Source organism: Rattus norvegicus, chromosome 8 (assembly GCF_021556685.1).
Source record: "Rattus norvegicus strain SHRSP/BbbUtx chromosome 8, alternate assembly SHRSP_T2T, whole genome shotgun sequence".
NCBI lineage: Eukaryota > Metazoa > Chordata > Mammalia > Rodentia > Muridae > Rattus > Rattus norvegicus.
The window spans coordinates 26,770,274-26,796,258 of record NC_141541.1 but is presented as its reverse complement, the minus strand read 5'-3'; the positions used below and the strand labels follow the sequence as shown (position 1 = coordinate 26,796,258).

Genomic DNA, 25,985 nt, shown 5'->3' with positions numbered 1-25,985 from the left:
TCTCTAATAATAGCCTCCATTTGGCCTGGGAAGTCAGAAGCCTACTATCTACCCATCAATAGGTGTTAGGCATCCTCAATGTCAGCTGGGCTGAGTGGTCTAGCAGGATCTGAACATGGCTGCTTCCCAAGTGTTAATTTTGCAGATGTGAGGGAACAGATGTGGGCCTGATGCTGTTCAAGGGTCCGTCCTTCTGGCAGGAGCCTGAGGCTGCTGCCCACACTCCATCTGTAGTCAGTAAGCAGAGATAGCTAGGGGGTTAGGGTGCTTACACCAAGCCTGACCTCAGCTTTATCCCCACAACTACAGCCAGAGCCTTGTCTCTGAGGCAACTGTAGATCCTGTCAGGCTGATAGCAGTTACCACCACAGTCCTCTACTGTCTGCTCACTCGTCCAGTTCTCACCCCCAGAAAAGCGCAGACCTAGCTTGGCTTACTTACAGGCTCATGCCTTGGGAGACTGGGGCAGGAGTCAATCTGAGGCTAGTCCAGACTACATAGTGAAACCAACAGAAAAAATAAAATTAAAAACAGCCACACAGTGTGGACAAGTCACATTTATTGTTCTGAGGTCACAGGTCAAGTCATACATCCATCTCCCACCAGCTAGGGAGACAGGGGTGAGGTGGGGTGCAGGGATTAACTCCTCTCAGGAATCCAAGGTAGGTGAGCTCATTATCCATCTCTGGAGGCCGCTGGGGCCTCAGGAACATGGCTTGGCTAGCCTGGGCCAGAAGTGGGGCTTAGAGCCCCTCGGGTTCCTGCTGCCTGGAGAATGGCCAGAGACCCCAGGGTGGGCAGGCATTGGTCCGCAGACTATGGGATCGGTAGACTATCTGTAGGCCTTGAGGTTCTAGGAAAGAAGACAGATGGGGGCTGGGATGGAGTGACTGCAAGAGCACGCAGGAAGCCCCAGAGTCTGCCCCAGCACTGGAGAACAGCAGAGCTCAGCAGATAAACAGCCCTGGGTTCAGTCTTCAGCACCAGGAACCCTGGGCATGGTGGTGCAGTCGCTCACAGCAAGCCTGGACTACGTAACAAAACTGTTTTAAGAAGCATTTGGGGGGGCTGGAGAGATGGCTCAGCGGTTAAGAGCACCCGGCTGCTCTTCCAAAGGTCATGAGTTCAATTCCCAGCAACCACATGGTGGCTCACAACCATCTGTAACAAGATCTGATGCCCTATTCTGGTGTGTCTGAAGACAGCTACAGTGTACTCATATATAATAAATGAATAAATAAATCTTAAAAAAAAAAAAAAAAAAAAAAAGAAGCATTTGGGAGGCCAGCCTGGTCTACAGGAAGGAAGGAAGGAAGGAAGGGAGGGAGGGAGGGAGGGAGGGGGAGGGGAGGGAAGGGAGGGAGGGAGGGAGGCAGGCAGGCAGGCAGGCAGGCAGGCAGGCAGGCAGGCAGGCAGGCAGGCAGGCAGGCAGGCGAGAGCTTGCCAAGATGAATCAGTAGGTAATGAAGACACATCAGGCATACGCCTTTTATCCTAGCTCATGGGAGGCAGAGGCAGGTGGGTCTCTGGGAGTTTGAGGTCAGCCTGGTCTACATGGCAAGAACCAGAGACTACACGTGAGACCCTGCCTACAGGGCACTGGTCAGGAATGCAGCAGCATTTAGACACTGCAGCAACAGAGTCCTCGCCTCCTTACCCGGCTACAGTTCATCATGGTCTCCATCAGTGGGTACTTCTGGAGGCGGCTCTGGGCAGGCTGCTGGTGTCATCAGCTCCATGAGGTACTCGCAGCGACTGGGCTCTGTGGTACTGGTCACCACAGTCTCCTTGCCACACAGGAGGCGTACCTGGGGTTGGAGCAGAGCAGGAAGCATGCTGGACTGAGCTACTCAGGCCTGGGTCCCCACAGCCCCAGGGGGCCCGGGTCGGCACTCACTGTGGTGGAGCGGTTGGGGCCCTGCCAGCAGCCTGTGCCCTGCTCGTACTTCATTGCGCTGAACTTGTCGTCATCTGGGCCAGCCCAGGAGCCCCATGTACTACGGGAGAGAACAGGAGTGCTGAGTGCTGGCCAGCAGGTGGTTGGGGGCAGGAGGAGGGTAGCAAATCTCAAGCCACTCACCCCAGACTGGTCGGGGAGCCCCCATGTTTGGGTTTCTGGGAGACAAGTTTGAAGGGGCAAAGCCGGTAGACATACCTAAGGGCAGGGAGGAGAAGGCCGAGAACCTCCTTAATATCCAGGCTCACGGGCACTTTAATGCCTTGCACTCTGCCTATGTCCCCTTTTGAGACAGGGTTTCATGTAGCCTAGGCTAACCTCAAATATGCTCAAGTATCTGAGATTGGCCTTGAACTTAGCGCCCTCCCTGCACCCACCTCAGGTGTGCACCACTGTGCCCAGTTTAAAGAGGAGCTGGCGATGGAGCCCTCCTGCCTCCGCCCTTTAGTGACAGGGCACAGATAGAAGCCATGGGTTCTTGTCTGTCCAGTGTCCACCCCCGCACTTTCCTCCCTGATCCCACCCCCACCCCTCCAGTGCCAGGATGTACTCATTGGTGGTGAGCTCGTAGCATTGGCTGTAGAGGTATGCAAACTCTCCAGAGGGACCGAAATCAAAGGAGATCTCTTGTTCCAAACTCCTGGAAAAGCAGGTCAAAGTGGTGAAGGTGGGGAGGCCATGAGAGCCCAACACAGAAGGACCCAGGCGAAGGGAGGGAGGGCCCAACTGCATGGTCGGTAAATAAGGTTGAACTTCAGGCCTTGCAGGGACCAGGCTGGCACCTCCTCCAAGGAGTTGGTGGTAGACTATGACTGGGCAGGAGAGACATCGGTGGCATCCATACCTGATGGACTCCTCCATCTCTTTCAAGGACCGTTCGACCTCCTCAAACTTGTTCCGGGCCTCTTGTGCGGCTGAGGGAAAAGAGATCAGAGTGGGCCCCAGTTTCACAAGAGAAGAGAACGGGACCCCACAGAGAATGGGACAGCTGCCTCTTACACTCTGGGTCTGTCCCCAACAAGGCAGGCCCTCTAGGCCTGGCCAGCTGCAGAGTGAGCCCCCTCTGCTGTTTGTGTCTCTAGAGTACACAGTCAGGGCTCCTGGGGCCTGGCTGAGCCCTGGTGTGTTATGGGTGCTACAAACAAGTGCAGCCCATGAGAAGGAGGCCTCTCAGGCACTGGAGCAGCATCCACAAGCAAGCGGGGAGTGCAGGGAAGGGAGCGCACCTTCCCTACAGACAGACCTGCTCACTTTCTGCTGGCTGCTGCTGGGAGGCTGGATCCCCACTCACCATCGATGATAGCCTGTGTCTCCTCATCATAGGGTGGCATCTTCTCATCCTCAGCAGGACTGGGAGGCCGTAGGGGCTGCTGTGGGGGCGGGACCTCCTAGGGAGGGGGCAAGGCCCAGTCAGCAGGCAGCCCCACTTAGCCGTCTGCCCATCATTCTCCCAACACACACCTTGGGCTGCTCCCCCGGCACCTCCTCCTCCTCCTCCTCCTCTTCCTCCTCTGGCTCCTCCTCCTCCTCCTCCTCTTCCATGGGGGGCAACACTGGCAGCTTTTCTTCTTTGGGTTCGGTGACCTCAGGAACAGGTATGTCCGTGGGTGGGACCTGGCAGACCCAGAAGTGTGAAGACCGATGCTGAGGGCTTGGGAAGCAAGCTTATGTCAAGGCTGGGGACCCCGGCTCATACATCTGCAACAGGTGACTTCCACAGGGGACTGGGTGGCAGCATAGGAGGTGGTGTTTTTATGAGGGGTGGGGGCAGGACCACTTCCCCTCCTCTCCCCACAGACCTCAGAGCGGTACTTGTCCCTGATGGCAGCCCAGACACGGTCATAGAAGGAGGTAGTGTCAGTCTGTGTGTCTCCACTGAGAAGAGCCTGTATGAGTTGGGGTGGGGTCGGGGTCAGGGCCTCCACACCCATACACTCTGCCCCAGGCACTCACAAGGAAGGACCAGGCCACAGTAGAGGGGCCTGGTACTCTGACCAGGAAGGGGAGAACTGCCCTGAAGAAAGGAGGAACCAGGGATTGGGAAGTGAGAGGACATCAGGACAAGATACAGGCACACAGAGACACTGTGCAAGAGTGCCCCATACCCTAAGGCAAGGTCAGGAGGGGCAGGGACGGAGAGAGGGGCAGAGCTAGGATGGCAGGCAGACAGGGAAGACAGAGCTAGAGCCTAGGGACGTGTGTGAGACTCCCACTTTGAGGCGCCATGTAGAAGGGCAGTGGGGTGGACAAGAATGAGAACAGGTTCCGCACTGCCCTGCTACTGGTCCAGCATCATATGGTCTCTCACTGACGTGAAGAGCCTCACTTCAGTCCAACAGGAACTCGTCATCAGAGCTGGCCTGCCCTGGCCCCTCACCCTGCATTCCCTCTAGGCTAATGGTGGACAAGGACAGGCTAGGTACCTGGGCCTCCTCCTCCGACAGTCCTCCATCTCCATCTGTGTCCAGCTCTGGGTGAGTCTGTAACTCAGCCAGTGAGACCCTGAGGGCAGACAAGGAAGTGTGAGACGCTGCTGGGACCTCTAAAGTGAGAGTGGGGGCTCAGCTGAGACAGGCAGGGTCTAGCCACTCCCTTAGAAGAGACCTAAGGCACAGCTGGAGGAGTGGCCTTGGAAGACATCTAGACCCTGTATCCTGAACCCTCTTCCTGATCCACCCACCTCTGCCTGTGTCAACACCTCAACATCACCCAATGCCGACTGGCAGTGACAGGTCTCACGATCAGCTCTGGAGACCAGGCAGGAATTCTGTAAACTTGAGACCAGCCTGGCTACACGCTGAGGTTGAGGCCGGGTTGGTTAGACCGGCCCATCCGAGTGGGCAGTCACACTTACAGCCCATCCATGTTGTCGTCCAGTTCCTGGAAGGCACTGGCTGCCAGCTCCTGTTCCCGCCGGGCCTTGGCAGCAGCCTGCTGCTCTGTGGAGGGAGCACTCTGTCACCATGTGCAACAATGAGCCAGATCTATCACCTCCAAAATCTGCCCTCAGCAAACATGGAGCCCTACGTGAAACCAGCCTACACTGGAGTGCTGGGCACAGGTCTGGACTTGACAAAGGTCCGTGCCCTCTGTGGGGAGGATGGACTTAGGAACAGGATGAACAGGTGAGGGGCCACTGAAATAGTTCAGCAGGTACAGAAGCTTGCTGCCAAGCCTGACAACCCGACTTCAGTCCCTGAGCCCCACATGGTAGAGGGCAGGCACTGACTCCTGCAGGTTGTCCTGACTTCTCCATGTGCACTGTGGCAGGCACATACCTTCCCATCCCATCCCACCTACCCACAGACAGACAGATGTCAAATGAGGAGTGGGTACAGCCTGGGAGGTGAGGAGTTGTGAGGAGTCAGGGCTGGGAAAGCCAGGGCAGCAGACGGATGCGCCCACTGCCTGCCGTCGAGGCACCTGGGAGGGCTCTGCGCAGCTGGCAGAATCACAGCAGCCAGAGGACATCAGGGACATCTGAACCAGTGCAGCTGCTCACTGCTCAGAGCCTGCAAGGCCCTGAGGAATCGGTCCTAGCAGGAGCCTGCCCCTAGCAGGACTCTGAGCACCCTTCACCTAGCTACCTGTCTTTTCTGACTTGACTCAGGGTCTTGTGTACCCCAGGCCAGTGTAGCAGAGGCTGGCTGTGAATTTTTCTTTTTCCATTTTGCATAGGGTCTCACTATGTGGCTCTGGCTGTCCTGGAACTCACTCTGTAGACCAGATTGGCCTTGAACTCACTGAGCTGAGTGCTGAGATTAAATACATGCACCACTACTCCTGGCTGACTCTGAACTCTTAATCTATCACAGAAGGGCTGGAACAGGAGTCCCCAAGGCCTGGCTCTCTCTCTCTTTTGTTTGCTTTGTGGGCCAAGTTAGTCTGGTAATTATAACCCTCTTGCCTTAACCCTCCCCCCGCAGGAGCTGGAATGACAGACAGGTATTGTGCTGACTGACATCAGCAGAACCAAAATCAAAGTTAAGGTGGGGGGGCGGGGAGCCAACAGGAGAGCTCTAATCACCTCAGGAGCATGGCACCTTCTCAGAGACAGGCTGGGTCAGAAAAAAGCAGGCATCCATCCTCTGTGCAAACTGAAGGCTCAGTAGAGTGGTAGAGCCCCTACCCAGAATCCCTCAGTGAGGGAGGATGACAGCAGTGGGACTGCAGGGGCTGGCCAAGCATAGATTCATTTGCTACATATTGCTTGAGAGGTCAAGGATCTCAAACCCTCAACTTGGGCTTAGGATCCCTGGAGGGGAAGGTCCTCGGCACCAGACAAAAGGAAAATAATCTCTAGGAAAGGACCTTGCATCCACGGCCACAAACACTGATTCCTACGTTCTCTGCAGCTGAAGATCAACACAGAGATAACTAGGCACACAAGGATGAGCCATCATGATAATTTAAAAAAACACACGACTAACCAAACAAAAAAAGCAGAAACATCCTGCAGGGTCAGGAGTTCCAGGTCTTCCTCATCTGGATAGTACACTGAAGGCCAGCCTGGGCTACACAAGACCCTGCCTCAAGAAGTAGAAGGGGGGGGTTGGGGATTTAGCTCAGTGGTAGAGCGCTTGCCTAGCAAGCGCAAGGCCCTGGGTTCGGTCCTCAGCTCCGAAAAAAAGAAAAAAAGAAGTAGAAGGGGATGTAAGAACACCTGGCTAGCTCACATGGGGCCTGTGTCAGGGACAACTCCACAGGACTTAAGAGTCCCCAGTCCTGAGCCTCCTTTCCAGTCAGGGCCAAAGTGCTGCCCTCAGCATACCTTCCCACAGCTTCCGGTGCTGGTCCTTGGCCTCCTTCTCTGGCCTCTCTGCTTCCTCTTTCGCTGTCCGCAGCGTTTCTACCTGGTCTTCCAGAGACTTCTTTCCAGCCTGAAGCTCAAGAAGCTTACTCTGCAGAAAAAGTGGCAGGCAAGAGGCCAGGTCTACCTCAGCTTTGTTCTCTCTTCCCAAAACACCCACATCCCAGGGTGACGCTCTCTGAAGAGCCCAGAAGCTTGATGCAGGCCATGATGCCCCGTGAGACTAGGACCACCTATCCCAACCCATCATTTAAACTTTACTTTCTTCACAAGGCACTTTCTTTTTGAAGGACACTGTGACAGTTGGAGGACAGCACATAGTAGTCAATTCTTTCCTGTCCTGGGAACCAAACTCCAGTCACTGGGCCTGCTATCAAGTGTTTTTACCCCCCCAACCCCCAGCCACCTCACACATCCCCCTGTCCTTTCCCACCCTAAAACTCAAGGACGACATTCAGACCCCTCCCCCACCATTTTCAGTTCTTCACACATTCGATTCTTTCGACCTGGAACACTTTCCATGGCTGACTTAAATTACCTACAGATTGTAGTTAAGATAGCCCCTCCTCCAGGAGATCTCCATTTCCTGCCTCCAAGATGGGTGAGGGTAACCATGCAAGAAAGCTCTTGATACCCAGGGTTCCTGAGCTTCCCTCTCCAACATGGACATGACCCCCTAACCATCTAGCATTCTGAGGCATGCACAGGTCTGGTTCTACTGCACGGCACCCAGTACACTCTGAGTAATATTTCTGTTCTGAGAAGCAACAGGGCTGGGAGTTCAGAACAGGTGTGACGCTCCTCCCTAGAGCTCCGGGGTGCAGGCTGGGGTGTGGCTCAGTGGGAGAGCACTGTTTAGCAGGCTGGGGTTGTGACTGTGAGTGTGCCTGCCTAGCTTGTACAAAGCCCTGGGTTCCATGTTTAACACAAAAATAAAAGAAAGTGACGTGTAAGCATGGTGGTGGAAGCTTTTAATCCCAGAACTCAAGAGGCAAAGGCAGGTGAATCTCTGTGAGTTTGAGGCCAGCCAGAGCCACACCCTGGGATCAGGACCAGGGCCTTCTCACCTCCCCGGGAAGATAAAGGTTACACAGAGCTAACCTAACCACCCAGCTTTCCCAGATCCCCAGAATCTGAAAGGGCAATCACTGCCCACTGAACTTAGCAGGGGCCTCCTCGATTCAGAGACATTCTCCAACCACAGGGATGGGAGAGAAGAACCTGCAATCTCTCTTGGACATCAGAGTGGGAGTCCTGTCTTCGCACATTGGGAAGGACACCCCAAGCACAGCTACTGCTAAACCAAGGATGAGCCAAGGCCATGGTGGGCAAGGGAGAAACACAAGCCTCAGAATCCTCAAGTGTTTACCACTCTGAGCCAGCGTGGCACTCTCTACTGAAATTAAGCTTTCCCCAGAGCTAGGGTACTGACAACTGCCAGCCTAGGTCACAGGCAGTGGAGCTGGAGATGCAAAGAGCTTTCTGTCTCTAGGAGTTAGCACTTGTGTCTCATAGGCTGAAAGCTCGCACTTGGGAAATGCCCAGCCAAGCACTCACCACGGATTAAAGCAGACACAAGGTCATCACAGCCCAGCATCAAGTGTACACTCTGTCTGCATTTACCCGCCCCGTCACTCAAGGACCCCAGGCCCAGGCAGTCGTACCAACGGGTCTCTCTGGTCCCTCACCTGCTTTTCTTCCCGAGCTGTCTTCCACTCCTCAATGAGTATCTTCTTGAGACGGAACCCTTCTCGGGTGACCTCGGCCAGCTGCTGCAGGGACTCTTTTTCCTTGCGACCCTTCTCTCTGGGGTTGACACACACAAGTACCATTAAAGACACCCAGGACCCAGCAGTTTGCCTTTTCCTGAGGGACCTGGGTGACCTGCCAGCTCCAGCTCCATCCCCCCATGCTGAGAAAGGGAAGACAGAGAGAACCCTCCTCAGCCTGCCCCTCCAGGTTCTTCTGACCACAAAGGCCTCAGCTCTATCCCTGAGAAGTCAGAGAACACGCAAAGGCTTGCCTGTCCTTGGGCTTACAAGACTATCTAGGAAGTGGTAAGGAACAGGTTTGGAGGTTAGGTCCCAAAGTGACCAAGAGGAGGAAGAGTAAGACCCATGCACAGGTTAAGGTTGGTCATGCTGACACATATCTTTAACCCCAGTACTTGGGAGGCTGATCGTTGTGAGTCTGAGGCTAGCCCAGTCTATATAGTAAATACCAAGCCAGCCAAGGCCACAGAGTAAGACCCTGTCTCACAACAAAACAAAAAGTCAAAACCAAAACCAAGAGCCAGAGGTCTGTGAGGTGTGGTGACAAACACTTGTAATTCCAACACTCAGCACGGACAAGCAAGAACAGAAATTCAAGGCTATAATGGCTGGCCAGCCAAGTCTAAGGCTAGTCTGGGTTTCATGACCCTCAAAAACTAAAATAAAGCCCAATGAGGCAGCACACAGCTCTGAAAAGACAGAGGCAGAGGATCATCTACAAGTTCCAGACCGCCCAAGAGAAGCTTGAGACCCTGTCTCAAAAAGCAAACCGGGGCCCGGGGAGATGGCTCAGTGGGTAAGAAAGCATGGAATGTAAGCTCAAGGGCTAGAATTCAAATCCCCAGCACCCGCCAGAAAAAGTGAGTGGTGGCCACGGAACCCCAGCCCAGCCGTAGGTGGGCTGGAGACAAGGGGATTGCTAGAATTTGCTGGCAACTAGCCTAGCTTAAAGATTAGTGTAAGACTGTCTCAAGGAATAAAGAGGGAAAGAGCAAGAAACCCAACATATCCTGCCAGAATTGACACGCACACATCTGTACACGTGTGCTACACTTACACACACACCACACAAACACACAAAAAATAGACTAAAAAATAGAACAAGTATTGAGACAGTTAACCAAAACGAGAGCTCGACTTCAATTTTGCCACAAACATAAGTCAAGTCATCCGTCTTCCTCCACGTACTGTCTGTTTTTGTGCAGGGTTTCCATTTGTGCACTTGTTTTGAGACAGGTTCTCTGATAGGCCAGGCTTCAGACTATGTAGCCAAGGATGCTTGTGAGCTTCTGATCCTCACCCGCCTCCCCACCCCAAGGGCTGTGATCACAAGCCTTCGCCCCCACCTCCCATTTCTAAACAATCTCAACTACCTTATCATACGCAGAGGGAAGGCCGGTAATGTGGGGATCCCAAGGGGCATGACCACTGGATTCACAAAAGGCGCCACGGTGGTGTAACCTTACAATCTTAGCGTTCAGGAGGTTAAGGAAGGAGGCACTGACTGGGTACCCAAAGGGAGAGCCTATCTCTAAAGAAACAAGGGAGGAGCGGAAGAGGTATCACTCACTGATCTTCCAGAGGCCCTGAGTCTGGCCTCTAACTCCAGGTCCAGGGGATCATACAGCCTCCTCTGACCTCCGCAGACATGCGTGTGGGTGGCATATACTCTCCCTCTCACACACACATACATAAAAATAAACCTGCCTCTCGAGTGCTGGGCCTGGAGAGGTGTGCCACCGTACACAGTAAATGACAATGAATCTTAAAAGGCAAGGGGAAGAAGGAAGCAGGCAAGGAAGCAACCTTACTTCCAAGCATAGGCTGCCAAGGTGCAGGGTGGCCCAGGCCCCCCGGGTCCCCACCCACCTGCAGGTGTTCTCACAGACGGTGCCACTGTTGTACTCGTCCGTCCCATCACAGCAGTCTGAAGTGGAGGGAAGGGCTGAGATCAGAGCGGGCAGGGCCTCTTCTGGCTGGGCAGGCCTCCTTCCCCAAATCCTAGGAGGACCCGCACTTACCACACACCCCATCATTGACCCGGCTAGAGAGGATGTACAAAGGCTTATACCCAGTGTTGGTGCAGTGAAAGCTGCCATTGGGACACGCAGCTGTGCCTGTAGGAAAAAAAGAAAGTTTTTCGAGTGTCCTCTAAGCCAGACATGTCATATCTATTCATGGGGAGCTCCAGAAACTAGGTGTGACTCTGGTGCGTGTCTGTAATCCCAGCACTTGGGAGGTGAACGCAGGATGATCTGTGGTCCAGGTCATTCTCAGAGTCTCTGTGTCCAAGGCCAGCCTGGACCACTGGAGAGTGTGTCTCCCAAACAAAAATCAAGGAACAATCAAGAAACTGTTTCTTCAGGGACTTGCAACAGAATCCTCCAGTAATCCCCAGCTTCTCCTAAGGCCCTTCAAAAGTGCCTGGCCACCCCCTGACCCCCGTCCACTCCTCTTTGCCTTCATCAATCCCTAGAAGGCCATTCAGTTTCCCTCTCACCACTGAGAGCGTCTTGCCGCTGAGAGCATCTTATGTTGGCTCTTCCTTACTAGAAAACCTCACCTCCTCCTGGAAGCCATCCCTGGCTCCCGCAATGACATGGGCTGACTTGGTCATAAACCTGACATTTGTTCTTTTATCAGGGAATGGAAACCAGGGCTGGTGCCTACAAATTCTACCCCTCAGCTAATCCAAGTCAACAGGGATCTCGTTTCTGTGCCTGCTTCCACTCACTGAGCAGGAAGCAACGGGAGGATGAGACCTAGTTCTTAGGGGGCACCTGCTCTTAGCAGGCTCAAAGAACAAACGCGAAAGCTCACCAGGCTCATCAGAACCATCCTTACAGTCGCAGTAATCATCGTTCACCTGATCGAAGGGGATAGTGGCTGTGCCATCCAAACACGTGAAAGGTTTAGATTCGTCATAGAAGTGATGGTCTGGTGAGGAAAACAAGAGGCTCAGCTCAGATCTTCTGAAATAAATACCACCTCTGTCCTACCCACTCACCAGTAGAAATGAAAGCTACGGGAAACGGAGGAAAAAGGCTAGAAACGCCCCTCCCAACCACCTTTGCTATGCATAAAGACTCACTGCTGAGGGAAACGCCCCGGGGTCTCTTAACTTCTACTGCCCAACAGAGGGGTAGCAGCAGCAGCAGCAGCAACATCCCGTCCGGGCCGAGACCGGAAGTGTGTTCTGCGGCAGGAAGATACGCGATGTCCTTTCACTGTAGAAAAGAATGAGGCATCTGATCACTGGGAGAGGGCAGCTTATCCAAAACCGACCTCAGCACTGCTTCCGGATAAGGAGGGCGCAATCGGAGTTGGAGGTGCAAGGGCAGGGGCGTCTCTCCACCTCGAACCAGTGGAAGAATCTCAAAGTGAACTCAAAACCATAGGTCTCTGTAAAGGGGTGAAATGGACAACTCCCGCCAAAGGCTCAAAGGATTTACAATCCCTCCACACCACCCACCCTGCTGCAACCTATAAGAAATCAGGATGCCTTCCCCCCACCTGTACTTCATCACCTACACGAGGCAGAAGCAAAGGTCAATAGCCACCACACCAGGTTAGCTCAGCAGCCACGGTTCCTGCAGCAGAAAGAGAACGGAACGCTCTAGGGTACGTCACTTCCGTTTTGCTCACCACGCTTGGCGAACGGCAACTCGAGGACGCCATGTTAGGAGTGGCAAGAGTGCGAGTGCCAGAGCTGAGGCGGCCATCTTGAGTAGGAACGTGAAGACCTAGCCTTAGAGAGAACTCGATTGAAAGTGTAGCGCTTAATGGCGGCGTAACGTGCCTCCATCTTGGAAGTGGCGAGTTTCTGGCCACTGCCGGCGAACTCTCAGGAGGGGGAGGTCACGTGACCGAAACGATCGCGCCTCTCTTTTGCTGGGCCTCCTTGCGGGACCGCCCCTCCGAACGGAGTCAGCCAGTGAGAGCTGTGGAGTGTAACGCGGGCGGTTTCCTTGGGAACGTGGGCGGGGGAGGAGGTTACTTAGCAACTGGGAGATGCTTAGAGGCCCGTAGCCAAGCAGTTAGCAAAAGTGCATTCCCAGAGCCCAGGGAACCAGCACTTAGGATCCTGGATTGAAGAGGCCAAATTGTAGTTACTCTCCGACCCCTTAGAGACTTTCTGACCTTAACCCGATCACCATGACGTCTCCCCTGTGCTGGGCAGCCGCTACCAGCACGGTGACTAGCCAGGAACCAGTTCCAGCGCCCTCTTCCAAAACCAAGGGCAGTAAGGTTCACCGTCCTCGAGGCAAGGCTATGGGCAGGGCACAGGCCTGGCCTGCACATCATTCCAAGACAGCAGCCTCCTTCCAATTGATGAAGTCTTCTGTGCAAGCACAGGTGCTTGAGTTACAAAGAAAAATCCAACTGTTAGGTAAGATGGCTGCAGGTGGCACAGAAGGATCGGGGATCAACTGTGCCCACCCGATCTTCTGAGTAGGCACTATGTGGCAAGTGTTTCTCCAGCGTGAGTCTAGCTGACCAACTTGATGCAAACCCTCAAATTCGTCTGTAATTCTCATCTTTCTTTCCCATTTCTTTATAATCCCACCTCTTCTAATGTGAATATGGGTAGATGAAAAGCACAGATCCTAGGGTTTGTTTTTCCTTCTTTATTGTTCTGTATTGTGTTTTTGTGGACAGAGTGCAGTACTCTCAGATGCCTAAAGGCATTGGATCCCTTGGAGTTGGAATTACAAGTGGTTATGAGCTGACCAGTGTAGGTGCTTGAAACTAACCCTTAGGCTCTCTGCAGGAGCAGCAAATACCCTTAACCAGGAAGCTATCCCTCCAGCCCAACTTTTATTTATTCATTAAATTATTTTTGAGAGTTGGCCTCATGTGGCCCAGGCTAGCTTGAACTCTAAGGAGACCTAGCTTCACCTCTTGGGTGATAGCATGTGCCACCAGGCCAACATTATAAGGTGCTGACGCTGGGACCCCCAGGGCTCTATGCATGCTCCTCAAGCACTTCGCTGAGTTATGTCTTCAGCCCCAAGAGAGTTCCCTTCTCTGGAGTCTGAATCCTTACTCTGCATATTAGTTGTTTGATCTTGGGGGATTCGGAGTCATCTAATTTTACTCAGTTTTGCCATTTGTAAAACGGGCACAGTAACTCTACAAGTAGGACTTGACATTCACAAAATGCTCAAATAGCGCATTGTTAAGTAGTAGGAAAGTGGAAACTAGTGGCTTCAGTTGGGGGAGATAATGCTACCCTTCTCAGAGACCAATTAGCAATGGCTACAGACTTTTTTTGGTTATCATTTTGCTGAGTGCAGGAGAGTAACTACTTGGGTTTAGTAAGCATAGGCAAGGAGAAGGCTTTATATGTTATTAGGCCTCCTAATACAGCCCCACAGCAAAGAATTATCAAGACCAAATATTGCTTATGCCAGAGTTTGGAAAAGCCTAGTGTGATTTTGCTCTGATTATTAAGAGGAAATCTCAAACCTAATAATGGTGGCTCACAGCTTTAATACCAGCACTCAGCAGGCAGAGGTGGGCAGATCTCTGAGTTCAAAGCCAGCCTGCTCTACAGAATGAGTTCCAGGAAAGCCAGGGCTATACAGAGAAACCCTGTCTCAATAAAACTAAAATAAATAAATACATAAACAATAAAAACACTGTCAATTGGACATGGTGGTCCATGACTGTACTGAAGCCCTTGGGAGGCTGAGGTCAGATTATTGCCATTGGTTTGAGGACAGTATTGGGTATCTAGTGAGTTAGAAGCTATCCTGGGCTACAGAGTAAGACCCTGTCTGAAAAAGAAGTAAGAGAGGAAGACCACCAAGGAAGCATAGGTCAGCAAGATGTCTCAACAAATGAGGACACTTGCTGCCAAGCCTGATGGCCTGAGTTTGTTTCCGGGAACTTTGCACTCTGACCCTCCTGCCTTCATCTTTCTCGTGCTAAGAGGGAAAAGGTGTGCACAAGTGCGTTACCTGATTCATAGGATACTACAAGTTGATATTTTCATCCCATCATAAAGTTAGGGGCTGGGGAGAAGACTTTGTTGGTTTTGTTTGTTTGTTTGGAGACAAAGTCTCTGTGTAGCCCTGGTCACCCTGGAACTTGCTTTGTAGACTTGGCTGGCCTTGAATTTAGAAACCTGCCTGCTGGGGTCTTCTGAGTATTAAGTCGTGCCACGACACTGGCTTGCTTATTCATTTTGTGCTGCTCATGATGAGACGCAGGGCCTCATGCAGACTAGGCATGGGTTACAGACATCACTGTATGGGTTTCACGCTTTAAAAAATATTTTTTAAAATCTTATACATGTGAATGTTTTGCCTAAATGTATGTCTGTGTACCATGTGTATTCCTGGTGCCTTTGACCATAGGAAGAGAGTGTCAGATCCCCTGGAAATGAAGTTACAGAGTGTTGTGAACTGCCTTGTGGGAGCTGGGAAACAAACCTCTGGTAAAGCTGTCCTCAACCACTGAGTCATCTCTCTGGTCTCTGACTTTTGCTTTTTGTTTGTTTCTGTTTTGTTTTTCGAGACAGGATCTTATTGTTTAGCCCTGGCTAGCCTCTAACTCACAGAGATCTGCCTGACTTTGCCTGATAAGTGACCCACCACACCTATTTAGCTCAGAAGGTTTTTGATTGAGGTAGAATAACTTAAACATGTTTCTGGGATACATTGTATCATAACTAGATTGTGGTAATTGGTGTTGCCATTCTCAGACATTGTTAATGTTATTATGTGGGACAGATAGTCCTTTGTGTAGCTATTTGGAAATACATGGGATGTTTTCTACTGTTATTACTCTACCGTACCTTAGGGCATCAGAATTCTTACCATGCACAAAGTAAAATATCTGCTCTCCACAATCAGGGACCAGCACACTGTTCATTGTCTTGGTGGTATATATCAGGAGGCTGAGGCTGAGGTAGAGGCCTAACTACATACTGAGATCCTATTTAAAGAAACCAAACAAAAGATAGATTGCAAAAGGTCTTGAGTGGCAGGAATCTCAACACTTGAGACTTAGAGACGGGAAGATCAGGAGTTCAAGGCTAGCCTTGGCTACATAAGTGAGTTACCGACCTAGGCTATAAGAGACTTTCTCTCTGAGAAAAGCAAGACCAAAGAGGGTAATGGTGGCAGAGAACTGTCTACACAGTTGTGAGTGCTTGCTTCAAAATCCTGCAGACCAGAATTTCAATGGCAGCACCCACATAAAAAGCTGGATGTTCCTGTAAATGCTTCTGACTTCAACTCCTACTTGGGTAGAGAATGGAGCTTCTCTGGGGCTTGTTGACTTTCAGCCTAGCAGAGATTCCAGCCCCACAGTCACAGAAAGACCCTACTTCCAAAAGGAATGGGTGGGGAACCAAAAAGATGAATCAGCAAGGAAGATACTGCTCTTACAGAGGACCCAAGTTCAGTTTTCAGCACCCATGTGTGGCAGCTCACTACCACCTCTAATTACAGCTCCAGAGAACCCATTGCCCTCCTCTTCCTCATCTTCTTCCTACTCTTCCTCCTCCTCTTCTCCCTCCTTTTCCTCCTCCTCTTCCCTCCTTTTCCTTTTCTTCTTCCTCCTCTTCCTCCTCTTCCCCCTCCTCTTCCCCTCCTTTCCATCTTCCTCCTTTCCCTCTCCTCTTCCTCCTTTCCCCCTCCTCTTCCTCCTCTTCTTCCTCTTCCTCCTCTTCCCCCTCCTCTTCCTCCTCTTCTCCCTCCTTTTCCTTTTCCTCTTCCTCCTCTTCCTCTTCTTCCCCCTCCTCTTCCCCTCCTCTTCATCTTCCTCCTTTCCCTCTCCTCTTCCTCCTTCCCCCCTCCTCTTCCTCTTCTTCCTCTTCCTCCTCTTCCCCCTCCTCTTCCTCTTCTTCCTCTTCCCCCTCCTCTTCCCCTTTCTCTTCTTCCCCTTCCCCCTTCCTCTTCTTCCTACTTCTTTTCCTCCTCCTCCTCCTCTTCTTTCTACTTGTCTTTTCCTCTTCTCCTCCTCTTTCTCCCCTTCCTCTTCCACCCCCCCTCCTCCTTCCCCTCTTCTGTAAAAAACTTCTGGATCTGTAGCTCATCTAGTAGGGTGCTTGTGTGGCACATTTCAATCCCAGCTCTTCATACTGGATGTGATATGACAGATGCACATCTGCAATCCCAGTTCTTGGGGGTCAGAGGGATGAGAAGCACAAGCTCAAATGAGCCAATGGCTCTTTGTGGCCAGCCCAGGCTACATGAAACCCTATCTAAAGACAAAACTAAAATAAACAAACAAGAAACCACCACCACTACCAAATGGGTCTTCTCTCTGGGAAGTGCTACCCACCTACCTAGTGACAGTGACCTCTGTCTGCCCCAGAGGGTGATCGTAAGGCCTTTTATGAGAGCTCACAATGGAACATGAAGAAGAACCAAGACACCATCAACCACCTCCAGGAGGAGACCAAGTCTCTCCACATGCAGCTAAAAGACCTGCTGCAGGTGAGGGTGCACAGGTGAGTGGCAGGGTTTGGGGCGGCAAATGAGTGACCTGAGGAAGTGACTGGGCTCCTCTCCTTGGCAGGGAGACTCCAAAGTGGTGCAGGCAATCATTCAGGAATGGAGGTCAGAGAAGCCGTACCTGAAGAACAGGACATGTGAGGTTAGCCTGGCCACCACCATCCCGTCCATCAGTCACCATCCTCATACGTCCATCACTTCCTCCACGCTGGACTCCAGCTTTCCCGAGTTGCCTCTCTAGGCTTTCTCCTTACCCACTGCTGATCATTTATTCCCTCGATGAAAAACTTAACATTTATTTTCATATATGCAGTCTCAGGTGCCTCAGCACATGTGTGGAGGTCAAACAAAAATTTTGGGAGTTGGTTCTCCCTACCACGTGAGTTTTGGTGAGTGAACTCAGACCATCAGGCTTAGCCACAAGCACCTCTACCCACTGAGCCATCCTGTTGATCCATCAGTAAAATCTTTATTAGATGTAAACCTTGTGGTGCTAATGTTGATGACCTCACAGTGATGAACCAGAGCTTTCCCAGAAAGGGCGTGTCCTAGTGGAAGACTGACATGTGTTTAGTGTAGGGTGAGTTCCTCTGTTCTCACCACAGAGAGGCTGAGCAGAGAGGAGCAGGAATTCACTGTGCAGCCTAGGCCACATAGTAAGACCTGAAGACCAGGGTTGTAGGGGATCTCAGTCAGGAGAGATGGCTCAGTAGTTAATAGAATGTATTGCTCTTGCAGAGGACCCAAGTTAGATTTGGGCTACTTGAGTAGCCACTTGAGGCTACTCACGACCGGATATAATTCTAGCTCCTAATCAAATGACACTGCATACATTTGCACATACCCTCATTCGTGCACATAATTAAATATGGAAATACATTTTTTTCCTTTTCTTTTTTTCGGAGCTGGGACCAAAAGCCTTGCACTTGCTAGGCAAGCGCTCTACCACTGAGCTAAATCTCCAATCCCGGAAATACATTTTTTAAAAAGAGAGTGAGGCTGGGTGGTGGTGATGCATACCTTTAATCCCAGCACTCAGGAGGCAGAGTCAGGTGGATCTCTATGAGTTTGAGGCCAGCCTGGTCAACAGAGAAAGTTCCAAGACAGCCACTGCTACACAGAGAAACCTTGTCTTAAAAAAAAAAAAAAAAAAGCTAAAACTAGGAGATTGAAAAATATATACACCGCCAAGGCACTGTTTCTCCAGTTCTGATCAGCTCTTGCATCAGGGGTCTGATCAGACCTGTGTCTGTCTCCCTCCTAAGAATACCAGAGACCCCACCTGGACGGCCTTCCTGAGCACCCACATGGCTGCTCACAGATGTCTGTAACCCCAGCTGCTTGGGATCCAATGCCCTCTTCTGACATCCTGGCACAGATACACATGCAGACAAAACACCATTACACATAAAATTAAAGATGAAGTAAAAGTGTAAGTAATGTTATAGGAGATGAGCTAGGGACCTGAGGAGGCGGCTCAGTCAGTGACGTGCTTGCTGTGCAAACATGAGACCCTGAGCCTGATTTCCAGAACCTATATAAAAATCTGAGTGTGGGAGCTGGAGAGATGGCTTAAGGGCATTGACTACTCTTCTAGAGGTCCTGAGTTCAATTCCCAGCAACCACATGGTGGCTAGCAACTATCTTAGTGGTTATGCCCTCTTCTGGCATAAAGGCATATATGCAGTCAGAGCGCACATACACACAAATAAATTAATTAATCAATTAATTAATTAAAGTCAGGCATGGTGCATTTGCCTTTAATTCCAGCAGAGGCAGATGGATCTCTGAGTTCCAGGCCAGCCAGGTCTACATAGTGAGTTCCAAGACAGGGTAACACAGAAAAACCCTGTCTTGAAAAACAAAAAACAAGGGGTTGGGGATTTAGCTCAGTGGTAGAGCGCTTGCCTAGCAAGCACAAGGCCCTGGGTTCGGTCCCCAGCTACAGAAGGAAAAAAAACAAAAAACAAAAAACAAAAAACAAAACAAACAGAATTCTGATCGCGAGCTGCAGAGATGGCCAAACAGGTAAAAGTGCTTTTTGCCGAGTCTAGTGTCAACCTCTGAGGCCCAGATAGTGGAAGAACCGATTCCCTCCCATAGTTCTCCTCTGACCTCCACATGTGCCCCCAGAAACATGGAAAGGCATGTTCTGACCTCTGTGTACTCAGGTCCTGGAGCAGGTGCACGTGCGCAGAGAGAGAGACTGAAGGAGTGGCTGAGACAGTGGAGGGTTTTCCTAGCACACAGCCTGAAACCCCGCTGCTCTCCAGGGCCTCAGAAAATGGGGGTTCGATGGTGTACTGATATGATCCCAACACCCAGAAAGTCTATGCAGAAAGATCAGAAGTTCAAATTTATCTCTGGCTGCACACAAAGTTCAAAGCCAATCTAGACCTTATGAGACCATGTCTTGAAAATATAAATAAATAAATATAAACAAATAAATAAATAAATGTAAAAGAGATCTGGGAATAGCTGCACACACAAGGCTCAAATTTTCCTATGGGTTCTCTCTCTCTCTCTCTCTCTCTCTCTCTCTCTCTCTCTCTCTCTCTCACATACGGATAGAAAAAAGAAAAGCATCAGATGCCAAGGGTTCTGGAAAGCAGGTAGGAGACCAGAGAGACAAGGGCTTCCAGGAGAACTCAAGGACTTGGGAGAGCAAGCTGAGGCTCTGTTCTCCGTCCTCCCCTACAGCAGGCCCTGGAGCACCTGGAGCACCAGTTGAGGGAGAAGATGAACCAGCTGAATGCCTTACGACACCAGGTAATCCTTCGGCAGAAACGGCTGGAGGAACTGAGGCTGCAGCACAGCCTGCGGCAGCTGGAGATGGCAGAGATCCAAGACAGCAACACAGAGGCCGCCAAGGTGGGGCCTGCTGAGGGCTGCAGGGTCCTGGGGGAGGCATGGTGGGTGGAAGGAACTTGGCCTAGCCCTGCCGTCCCCTAGACCATGCGCAACCTGGAGAACCGGCTGGAGAAGGCCCGGATGAAAGCAGAGGAGGCAGAGCACATCACCAATGTGTACCTGCAGCTCAAGTCTTACCTTCAGGTAGGAACACTGGAGAGAGAGGGAGGGGAAGAAGGTGGACCTGACCAGGGACAGCAGTCACAGCCTTCCCTCTCTCCATATGCCAGGAGGAGAGTCTCAACTTGGAGAACCGGCTGGATTCCATGGAAGCTGAGGTGATGAACACCAAACATGAAGTGCAGGAGCTGAAAGTGGTGAACCAAGAGGCTATAAATGCCCGGGACATTGCCAAGGTACTTGCCTTCTTGTCCCAGATGGGGCAGGGGCGGGGGTACTTGCCTTCTTGTCCCAGATGGGGCAGGGGTGGGGGCCCTTCTCATATACCAGAGTTTTACAGGACTTTCCCTGGATAGATGGTGCTCTCTCTTCCCACATAAAACACTAACCACGAGGCTGGAGAGATGGCTCAGTGGTTAAGGGCACTGACTGCTCTTCCAGAGGTCCTGAGTTCAATTCCGAGCAACCACATGGTGGCTCGCAGCCATCTGTAATGGGATCCGATGCCCTCTTCTGGTGTATCTGAAGACAGTGACAGAGTATTCATATGAAATAAATAAATCTAAACATTAAAAAAAAAAAACACTAACCACTGACAGGTGGGTTGATGCATGTTTTTTGGTTCTTTTTTTTTTTTGGTTCTTTTTTTTTTCGGAGCTGGGGACCAAACTCAGGGCCTTGCGCTTCCTAGGTAAGCGCTCTACCACTGAGCTAAATCCCCAGCCCCTTGATGCATGCTTTTAATCTCCATGTTTGGAGGCGGAGGCAGGATCTCTGTGAATTCCAGGCCAGCCTAGTCTACATAGAGAGTTCTAGGTCACCCTGGGCTACAAAGTTACAAAAATAAAATAAAACCAAACCCCAACCACTCCACCAAAGACCAACTTGGAGAACAATGAGTTTATGAGGCTTTCTTCCAGAACATGGGTGAAGGGGGTCACTGACATGAAAGTGGGATCTCTAGAGTTCCATTCATCAGAGTCCCCTCATCAGAGTCAGATAGGGTTCCCATTGCTGTGAACAGACACTATGACCAAGGCAACTCTTATAAGGACAACGTTTAATCAGGGTTGGCTTACAGGTCAGAGGGTCAGTTCAGTATTATCAAGCCAGGAGCATGGCGGCATCCAGGCAGGCACACCTCTATAGAGTTCTATATCTTGTTCTGATGGCAACCAGGAAAAGACAGACTTCCTCATTCAGCTAGGAGGAGGATCTCAAAGCCCACCCCCACAGTGACACACTTGCTCCAACAAGGCCACACCTATTCCAACAAAGCCACACTTTGTAATAATGTCACTCTGACCAAGCATTCAAACACATGAGTCTGTGGGAGCCAACCCTATTCAAACCAACACACCCATTCACTGTAACATGGGGGTGGGGAGGAGACTTGTGAATCTTGTTTCTTGAGCATTGTAAGCTTCATGGACTTCCTGAGCCTTGGGCCTCCCTCTCTCTAGTGGGGAGTGTTTCAGTTCAGAGGAAATAGTTCAGGAATACCAAGAGAGCAGAGACTCTAGTCAGAATTCACTTGTCTTTAGCCTCTCCTGGCAATCACATGCTATTGGGTCGCGTGGTGCCCACTGCTCCACTATAGCTGGACAGATACCAAGTGCCCGCCTGTCCCCTAGAACCAGCTGCAGTATCTGGAGGAGACTGCGATCAGAGACCGCAAGAAGCGTGACCATTACATAACTGACTGCAAGAAGCGGGCAGAAGAGAAGAAACTCCAGACGGAGCGTATGGAGCGCAAGGTGTGCATACCTAAGCGGGTAGGGCTTTGCCAGTTCAAACCAGAGGGTCCTAGTCCCCGCTTTGTGTACACATCCTGAGGTAGAGGCTTCCCTACACCTGGCGTCTATCCTAACCCCTCCCCTCCCTGACTCCGCCCCCATTTGGCACAATGGTTCCTCTCACAACCTCACCTCAGCCTCTTTTCCAGGGACAAGCCATGGGCTCCAGTTCTGCCCTGAACTATCTGACCCTGTTCTCATCCTTCCCCATTTGATTTAGGCCCCTGTTCTATATCTGAGTGGGGGTCTAGCTCACCCCTTCCAGAGACTACTCCTTCTATGACTCTGGCTCCTTACCTGGTTCTGAGACCACCTATCTGACTCCTACCTGGATGCCTGAACCTGGCCCCAAGCCTTTGTCCTGTTCCCCACAATCTAAGCTAAGTCGAATCGAGGCCCCTGCCCCAAGCCCTTTATCTGGAGTTGATGTTGACAGTTCCCTTGACTGTCCCCCACTCTCAAGCAGACCCACCGAGACCACGTACTCCTGCAGTCAGAAGATACAATACAGGACCACCAACGCCACAAGGAGCAGGAGCTGCGGCAGCGCTGGAGCATGTACCAGATGGAAGTGATGTTTGGCAAGGTCAAAGATGCCACTGGAGTAGCTGAGTCGCATGTGAGTACCCTGGGCTCACACCAGGCAAGCAAATGCTCCTTTTTGCTTCAAGGTGTCCTCTCCTGTCTCCTCTATCTCCAGCAGAGCTGTCCACCTTAGCCCTACTTCCTTCCACTCTTCCCCTGAGCTGACTTCTTTGGTACGTCGGTTCTGGGAGTTTTATTTGTCAGGTTCCGTTTCTCAGACCATCACAGTGTGGAATGGTCTAGGATTCAGTGATCTGTCCAGATCATGCCTATGGTGGAACCAGGGCCTTGTTCTGGGCCTACTCTTGGTAATAGTGGCGATGCCTTCCAAGACCTCGTGTATCTCTGCTGCATGATCCTGCTTTAGAACAGCACCCCCCTCTTCTCCCTGTCCCCCGCCAGTCACTTTCTCCAGATTAGGTTCTCTGCTACTCCTCAAAGGGGGTTCATTCCCAGGAGATCAGGGACTCTGACCTGTGAGATCATCTGTGGACCCATTTGCCAGTCCAAGGCCCCTTTGCAGACATGCCAGTCCAAGGCCCCTTTGCAGACATGGGTCTAGAGCTGGTGAGATGGCCTAATGGATAAACATGATTGCCCCCAAGCCTGACAACCTGAGTTCCAGCCCTGGGCCCCAAGCTGGAAAGTGAGAGCTTCCTGAAGTCCACACGTGCACCTTAGCACATGCCTGCGCAAACGGCTGGGAGGGCTGATCCGCCCCAGAGACACAATGTCTTTGTCCTATTGGGTGAGCTACCCCATCTGAGTTTGCTGGCACGGTAACTTTTGGATGGAGAGTGCTCACTGCTCTGCTGCATCCCGCATTCTGATTTTAGCTGACTCAAATATAGGCAGGAAGGGGCATGGGGGAAGTACAGCCTTGGAGCAGTTGGGAGACTGGCCCACACTGTTCTCACATGTTGTGTGACACAGACGACCGTAGTGTTCTGGAGCCTCCCTGTTCCAAGCTCTGACCAGGGATATGTGGTCCGCAGGCGGTGGTGCGAAGGTTCCTGGCCCAGGACGAGACCTTTACGCAGCTGGAGACCCTCAAGAGAGACAATGAACTGGCGTTGGCAAAGTTGAAGGAGGAGAAGCAGCGGCTCCAGAGGGAGCTGGAGAACCTCAAGTACTCAGGGGATGCCACACTGGTGAGGTGAGGCCTCGGTGGCTGAGGGAGGCTGCGGGGACGCTGGAGTCAGCCATTGGCAGCTGCTGAACCTCCCGGCTCCTGGCAGCCAGCGGAAGCTCCACGAAGAGATGAAAAAGGCATTCAAGAAGGAGGAGCAGCGTCACAGCGAAGTCCTGGAGCGACTGGACCGCACCTCGAGAGTCCTCGAGTTGGTCAAAGATTGCCTGGAGCATTTGGCCAACAAACTGAGTCACGTGCAAATGGTAGGCCCCGCCCTTGTAAATAACCCCCTGGGTAGACCCAACCCCAAGGAGCTCCGCCCCTAATGGCCCCTGCCCCTTGGAGCCCTGCTCCATCCCTGGAGCCCCGCCCACGTCCTCTCAGAGCATCAGCGCAGTTGGAGATGCCACAGAAGCCACAGGATCCAGCCCTGTTTCCTGCCCAGAATGCGAAGTCCCACACATATGTCACTGTCTTGGTCCTACATCCTGGAGAAGCCCTCTTTTGTTCAGCCTTAAACTCTGACTCCATGGGCAAGACCAATCCATCCGCCCAACCCAGGGTTTAAGTGTCCCAACTCCAGTGGTGGTGCGGCTCTGGTTGAAGAAGGTCCCACTTTGTCCGCAAGAGCTCCATTTCTTCAGAAAACCATCCCCACACTGGCCTAAGTTGTGTTGTTAATCTCAAAGAGACCTCCCGGTTCTTTGGATAGCTCAAGTTCAAAGATTCTGCCCTCAAGGCAAAGCTTTAATTTGAGAGGCCCCGCTCAGGCGAGGTAGATATCTACCTCAAAGTTCTCCCTCTCTGTGAAAGGCCCCCTTGTGGGTGAATCGTGTCCCCTCCCAGGGGCACTGCATCTCTCAGCTAACTTGGCCTGTCCCCACTGCAGGATGATACCATATTGGCAGGAAAGAAGTTAGACCGGGAATCAGAGGACTACCCGAGCAATCTGCTGGTAGTTGTCCAGGAAAAGCTGCTAAAACTGCAGGAGCACCTGGACAACCAGGACGTGCCCGAGATGCTTCGACACATAGCAGACCGAGAGGTTCACACAGATCACTCCCGGGCCTGTGGGGATCAAGACTGGGGGTGCCGGGTGGGAGTCGAAAACCAGAGAGCAGACTGAGATAGGAAAAACAGGTGCTGGCTGAGGTGTGACCTTCATAACCAAAACAGAGAATCAGGGACTGGGTGGATCGAAGGTTGGGAGGGCTGGAGAACCAGGGATGGCCTATGGGCAGGTCCTTAGAAACAAGGCTTGAGTGACAGGGTAGTTCTGCTGGGGAAAAGGATGCAGGGAAGAGTGGGAAGTGATCTCCACTTAGAATCCAGTAGAGTCGTAACGTAAGGTGTGAGGAGGTGGGATACAGCTTCACTGCAGTCCCCACACCTCTCTCCTGCCTCCCCCACAGTTCCTGGCCACGTTAGAAGGAAAGCTGCCTCTGTACAACACCCGCATCCTTCTGCCCGTGGCTAGTGTCAAGGACAAGTTCTTTGGTCAGTGTGAGTCAAAGGGGACGAATGGGAGGGGCAGGAGGTGGCCTTACGTCAAAGACAAGGAGGAGGTGCATGGTGTGGTGAAGGCTGGGAAGGGAAAAAGAAACAAACGTCTCTTACCCTCCCCACCACCCACCCCTGCCTCTCTGTAGACGAAGAGGAGAGTGAGGATGATGACCGAGATGTAGTGACCCGCGCTGCCTTCAAGATCCGTTCCCAGAAGTTAATTGAAGCCCGCAGCAAGAAGCGCAATAAGTCGCGCAGATCTTAGACTCTCAATCAAGTCCCATCCGATGCCTCCGGGACTCTAGGGAGCCCTCCGACCCTCTGGGTCCACCTACGGGTGTGTGTGTCTGGGAGCCTCTGAGGCTCCTTCAAGGTCTGGAGGAAACTCAAGCAGGGAGCACCGCAGGCCAGTAGCGCCCGGGGGAGAGAAAAGGCCGAGCCAGAAGTTCCCACAGTAAATCTCCCGAGGCCGGTTGGTGCCCGCCTCAGAATCGCGCAATAAAGGTCACTGACCAACCCCCTGGGTATTCACCTCTTTTTGACCCTGCACCGCCCCCAAACGGCTGCCCCGACAAAATGCAAGGCCACAGATACTTCGTGGCTTCTAGCCTGAGATGATATGGCTTCCATCACCTGTGGTACAGATTCAGCGTGCCCTCCTCCTCTTCCAGACATAGGAGACACCCTCTATACCTGGGGTTGATCAACCCCAACCGAGCATAAAGAACTTCCCTCCCAGGTACACAAACCTGTTGTCGTGTCCCCTGCACTCATATCTGAGTTATGTCTGAGTGACAGATTGACACGCATCTCTGGGGAGGAACGGGACTTCTAGGTTGGCCTGGGTGCGGGGATGGGGTCCGGCTGGGGACCTCTGGAGCCGTGGGACCGCCTTGCCCAGCCCCGCCCCGCGACTGGACGCTTGGCTGCCC

The 25,985-nt window shown here is 52.0% G+C and overlaps 2 protein-coding genes and 1 long non-coding RNA gene across 14 annotated transcripts; 1 reads left to right on the top strand and 2 right to left on the bottom strand.

Annotated features, from left to right (window-relative positions):
- Window positions 1–541: 541 nt before the first annotated feature.
- Window positions 542–12,152, bottom strand: Prkcsh (PRKCSH beta subunit of glucosidase II). Of its 9 annotated transcripts, none has more exons than XM_087560842.1 (18): window positions 12,053–12,152; window positions 11,631–11,766; window positions 11,360–11,476; window positions 10,561–10,656; window positions 10,409–10,466; window positions 8,456–8,573; window positions 6,729–6,858; window positions 4,812–4,896; window positions 4,381–4,459; window positions 3,757–3,843; window positions 3,419–3,571; window positions 3,249–3,345; window positions 2,802–2,871; window positions 2,508–2,597; window positions 2,081–2,155; window positions 1,898–1,997; window positions 1,658–1,808; window positions 542–853 (listed from the first exon to the last, which is right to left on the bottom strand). In XM_087560842.1, the coding sequence occupies exons 2-17, from the start codon at window positions 11,704–11,706 to the stop codon at window positions 1,662–1,664; spliced, it is 1,578 nt and encodes a 525-aa protein (XP_087416968.1). In that variant the 5' UTR covers window positions 11,707–11,766; window positions 12,053–12,152; the 3' UTR covers window positions 542–853; window positions 1,658–1,661.
- Odad3 (outer dynein arm docking complex subunit 3) lies at window positions 11,743–25,570 on the top strand. Of its 4 annotated transcripts, none has more exons than XM_087561715.1 (13): window positions 11,743–12,929; window positions 16,868–16,989; window positions 17,072–17,149; window positions 19,708–19,878; window positions 19,960–20,061; window positions 20,148–20,273; window positions 21,672–21,794; window positions 22,297–22,452; window positions 23,414–23,574; window positions 23,657–23,813; window positions 24,440–24,595; window positions 24,963–25,047; window positions 25,200–25,570. In XM_087561715.1, the coding sequence occupies exons 1-13, from the start codon at window positions 12,695–12,697 to the stop codon at window positions 25,316–25,318; spliced, it is 1,791 nt and encodes a 596-aa protein (XP_087417841.1). In that variant the 5' UTR covers window positions 11,743–12,694; the 3' UTR covers window positions 25,319–25,570.
- LOC134480147 (uncharacterized) lies at window positions 15,058–25,943 on the bottom strand. The gene is made up of 4 exons (XR_015627553.1): window positions 25,803–25,943; window positions 20,320–20,559; window positions 20,056–20,225; window positions 15,058–17,128 (listed from the first exon to the last, which is right to left on the bottom strand). It is a non-coding gene; the product is annotated as an uncharacterized LOC134480147 (long non-coding RNA).
- Window positions 25,944–25,985: the final 42 nt, after the last annotated feature.

Excerpts from the sequence above, each read along its gene's own strand:
- Prkcsh (XM_087560842.1), bottom strand. The coding sequence starts at position 11,706 with ATGTTGCTGCTGCTGCTGCTGCTACCCCTCTGTTGGGCAGTAGAAGTT. Across the intron at positions 8,574-10,408 it reads GTCTGTGAGAACACCTGCAG|AGAGAAGGGTCGCAAGGAAA; the intron begins GTGGGTGGGGAC and ends TGTCAACCCCAG. Across the intron at positions 1,998-2,080 it reads GGCTCCCCGACCAGTCTGGG|TACATGGGGCTCCTGGGCTG; the intron begins GTGAGTGGCTTG and ends TCTCTCCCGTAG.
- Odad3 (XM_087561713.1), top strand. The coding sequence starts at position 12,695 with ATGACGTCTCCCCTGTGCTGGGCAGCCGCTACCAGCACGGTGACTAGC. Across the intron at positions 16,990-17,071 it reads AGCTAAAAGACCTGCTGCAG|GGAGACTCCAAAGTGGTGCA; the intron begins GTGAGGGTGCAC and ends TCTCCTTGGCAG. Across the intron at positions 20,274-21,671 it reads ATGCCCGGGACATTGCCAAG|AACCAGCTGCAGTATCTGGA; the intron begins GTACTTGCCTTC and ends CCTGTCCCCTAG.